Source organism: Nicrophorus vespilloides, unplaced genomic scaffold (genome assembly GCF_001412225.1).
Source record: "Nicrophorus vespilloides isolate i.1.1-1 unplaced genomic scaffold, Nicve_v1.0, whole genome shotgun sequence".
NCBI lineage: Eukaryota > Metazoa > Arthropoda > Insecta > Coleoptera > Silphidae > Nicrophorus > Nicrophorus vespilloides.
In genome coordinates this window covers 41,004-45,008 of record NW_017099866.1, presented here as the reverse complement: position 1 = coordinate 45,008, position 4,005 = coordinate 41,004, and the positions used below count along the sequence as shown (strand labels likewise).

Here is a 4,005-nt window from a genome sequence, read left to right as displayed (position 1 = left end):
CTAAGTCTTAATGACTTACATAAATAAACATGTATAACATAATAAGGGCTAACATAATATAAACAATAACGGTTATACATAACAACATGAAGATATTTATTTGTATTAACCCTTTGAGAACACATCAAATTTTGTTTAAGACCCTCAAATTATTTTTTAATGTGTATATGTGATAATCAGAGCTTTCTTCATTTATTGATCTGACTGGGCCGGAAACATTCGAATATCGGAGGTGACTACGATTATGCAGCAATGAATCAGGTCGGTGTCTTCGTCAAGATAATACAAAACGAGTATTTCTATTGTCCACTCTAATACGTATATTGTATATAATATAAGTTACTTTTAAGTTCATTTAAAATAAATATTTATTTGTTATCTTAGTGGATCGAATAATTGATACTGATTTATAAATTATCCATTATCTCTAATTGGCTGTATCTAGAAATAGTCCATTGTTAGATTGTATGGGTTTCGAAATATGCGATTGTGCGCAGATTGACACATGTTCGAATTACCAAAATAAAGTATAGAACAGACATCGCTTAATTACGTACATAATGCGTACGTTTATAGTAATAAATATAGTATTAAAAATCAGAAGTTGCACGCGGGCCATTCCATTCAATGAGCGACTCGGGAACCATCCCACATCAGTTCTAGAAGTTTGCTTTTATTAGTCATTGAATTTTACGTATTCTAATAAGAATTCTTGTAAACATAAGATAGATGTGGACATGACTTATAGAAAAAAAAGTGATGAAAATACACAAAAACAAAATGAACAAATATGTGATAGTTATACAACGAATATTAATTTTATGTCACAATTTACAAAATCAATATGTTGAGATAAAACATGTCGTTGTGGAAATGACTTCTAAAAAAAAATTAAAGCGAAAACACAATGAACAAATGTGATTTTATGTCTCAATTTATAAAATAAATATATTAAGATAATGCTTATCATAACTATCAATTATTTCTAATTTTTATATAAACATATTTGTACTTATTTTTTGAATATAAATCTTGATTAGATGTTGTCTAACAGTGGCAAACAAATGCATAATAAAAAATATGATTATTTTCTGAAGTATCGATAATATTACAATGTGAATTATAAAAATATCTTAAAGTGTATCGTGAATATTAAGTTGAAATTCTTATATTGTTCCCATTCATATAGCTATAGCTTTTGTTCTTATAATGAATTTTGAGATAAATTTAGACTATGCACTATTAATAATACTTAAGTCTTTATTCAGACTATTACCGTTGATAAGTTTAATATTCTGATTTAATATATAACAAATTTACATTTAAATTTTGTATTCTGTTAATATACATTTTCTGTAAGAATATTCATAGTGCATGCATTGTCATAAAATGATTTGTATATGTTTAATAACAAATGTTTATTCAGTAGAAAATAAAGTTGAAAATATGTTCGGTTATTAATATAGGCAAACAATCAGACATATTAAACCGTTGGCAGCATTTATTTCTAGTTCGCGGCCAACATCAAGTTGGTGCTCTCCCTTTTGTCAAAAAGTCACGTTGTTTGCAAGTGAAACACTTTGTTGCGGATAATTTAGTGAAATTGCAAAATAATTAAATAAAACATGGCCCTACACGTACCTAAAGCACCGGGTTTCGCCCAGATGTTGAAAGAAGGAGCAAGGGTAAGTGTTTTTAGCCGAAAAATCAATTTTTGTTAACATGTGCGTGTGTGGGTGCGACCGGCTCAAATTAACGATTCTCGTGTTTTAGCATTTCTCTGGTTTAGAGGAGGCCGTCTACAGAAATATTACCGCCTGCAAAGAATTCGCACAGTCCGTGCGTTCTGCATACGGTCCAAATGGCATGAACAAAATGGTCATTAATCACATTGAGAAGCAATTTGTTACAAGTGATGCTGCAACAATCATGAGGGAATTGGACATTGAGCACCCAGCTGCCAAACTCATGATCATTGCCAGTGAAATGCAAGATGCTGAGGTTGGTGATGGTACTGCTTTTGTTGTCATCTTAGCTGGAGCCTTATTGGAATGTGCTGAAGAATTACTCAGGCTTGGTGTCACACCTGGTGAAGTAGCAGAAGGCTATGAATTGGCTGTTGAAAAATGTTTAGAAATCCTTCCAAGTTTGACTTGCTTGGAAATCAAAGATTTCAGGAATGAGGAAGAAGTTGTAAAAGGAATCCGCACCTCAATCCAATCAAAACAATATGGACATGAAGACTTTTTGGCAAGATTAGTTGCCAAGGCTTGTGTGTCCATCCTCCCAGAGCAGACCACATTCAATGTTGACAATGTGAGGGTATGCAAGATCTTGGGATCAGGTCTTTTGAAGTCTGAGGTTGTCCAAGGTATGGTGTTCAAGAGACAGGTGGAGGGTGAGATTACCAATGTTAAAAAGGCGAAGGTGGCTTTGTACAGTTGCGCAGTGGACATCATGCAAACTGAGACCAAGGGAACCGTTCTGATCAAGACCGCCGATGAGCTGATGAACTTCAGTCGCGGGGAAGAGAACATGCTCGAACTTCAAATTAAGGCTATCGCCGATGCTGGCGCTAATGTCATCGTCGCCGGAGCAAAATTCGGAGATATGGCTCTGCACTTCATGAACAAATACGGCATGATGGCTGTTAGGTTGAACTCGAAATTCGATCTTAGGAGATTGAGCAAAACTGTTGGAGGAACTGTGCTGCCTAGGATGACCGCACCGTCTGCCGAGGAAATGGGATACTGTGATTTCGTCTCCGTTGAGGAGAAGGGAGACACACCTCTGGTAATTTTCCGCATGGACGGCAAGGATTCTAGAATCTCGACCATCGTTATCCGTGGAGCAACCGATAACTACATGGATGATATTGAACGTGCCATCGACGATGGTGTGAACACTTTCAAGAGCATCACCAGGGATGGCAAGTACTTGCCGGGCGCTGGCGCCACAGAGTGCGAATTGTCGAGGCAGTTGGCTCAATACGCAGACACCCTTCCCGGTTTGGAGCAGTACGCCGTCAGGAAGTTCGCCACTGCTTTGGAAATGTTCCCCAAAGTGTTAGCCGACAACAGCGGTCATAAGTCCACAGCCGTAGTCGCTAAACTGCTCGAAGAGCATTTGGCCGGCAAGAAAAACTCCGGCGTCGACATCGAATCAGAGAGCAGCACTTGTGACGCCGTTGCCAAGGAAATCCTTGATCTCTACGTTTGTAAATATTGGGGATTGAAATACGCCACAAGCGCGGCAGCGACCATCCTCAGGGTGGACCAGATCATCATGGCAAAGAGGGCTGGAGGTCCAAAAGCCCGCAAGCCGGCCGGCAGCGATGACGAATCTTAAATAAAACACCGAAATAGCCTTACTTCATAACTAATCATATTCCCTTTAATCACTCACGAAATGTTCATTTTGCTTTGCATTTTATTTACAACATAATTTAAATAAAAAAAGGAAAAATTAATACCAAATTCAACATGCTTTTCATTTCGTATCGCAACAGGTCAATATGGTATAGTGTATTTATTACTTCAAATTATAATTTTCAATGTCAATAAAACGTGATTCATTAAATATGCTAATTTTAGACGGTATTCATATAGTATTACATATAGGCAACCAGTTAATAATATATGTTTAAAATTGAATATAACAGAACCTTATACAGTGGCACCTTGGTATTGCGAGCATAATTTGCTGCGAAAACAAGTTACTGGTATAATGCGTAAACAGGACGCAGCTAAATGGTAGAAGAGGCTCTTCCAAGAGGTAAGAAGTAGGAGGAAGAAAAAAAGTTACTGGCAATATTTATATTACTTAATACGATGCGAAAGCTTGTTTCATAGTTATGCACTAAATTATAAAATATAAGTATCAAATAAAAACGAAATGTTTAGTAATATTTTTCATCGTTTTGCTTTTTCTAGATCCTAAATAATATAATTTGTTTTGTGCATTATTGCGTAATGTGCAATTATTATTTTTATTTTTTTGATGCGT

The 4,005-nt window shown here is 36.1% G+C and overlaps 1 protein-coding gene across 1 annotated transcript; it reads left to right on the top strand.

Annotated features, from left to right (window-relative positions):
• The first annotated feature begins 1,521 nt into the window (after positions 1-1,521).
• On the top strand, positions 1,522-3,465 carry LOC108565891 (T-complex protein 1 subunit theta). Its single transcript, XM_017925568.1, has 2 exons — positions 1,522-1,685; positions 1,774-3,465. Exons 1-2 carry the CDS (start codon positions 1,626-1,628, stop codon positions 3,346-3,348), a joined length of 1,635 nt encoding a protein of 544 aa, XP_017781057.1. The 5' UTR covers positions 1,522-1,625; the 3' UTR covers positions 3,349-3,465.
• The last annotated feature ends 540 nt before the right edge of the window (positions 3,466-4,005 follow it).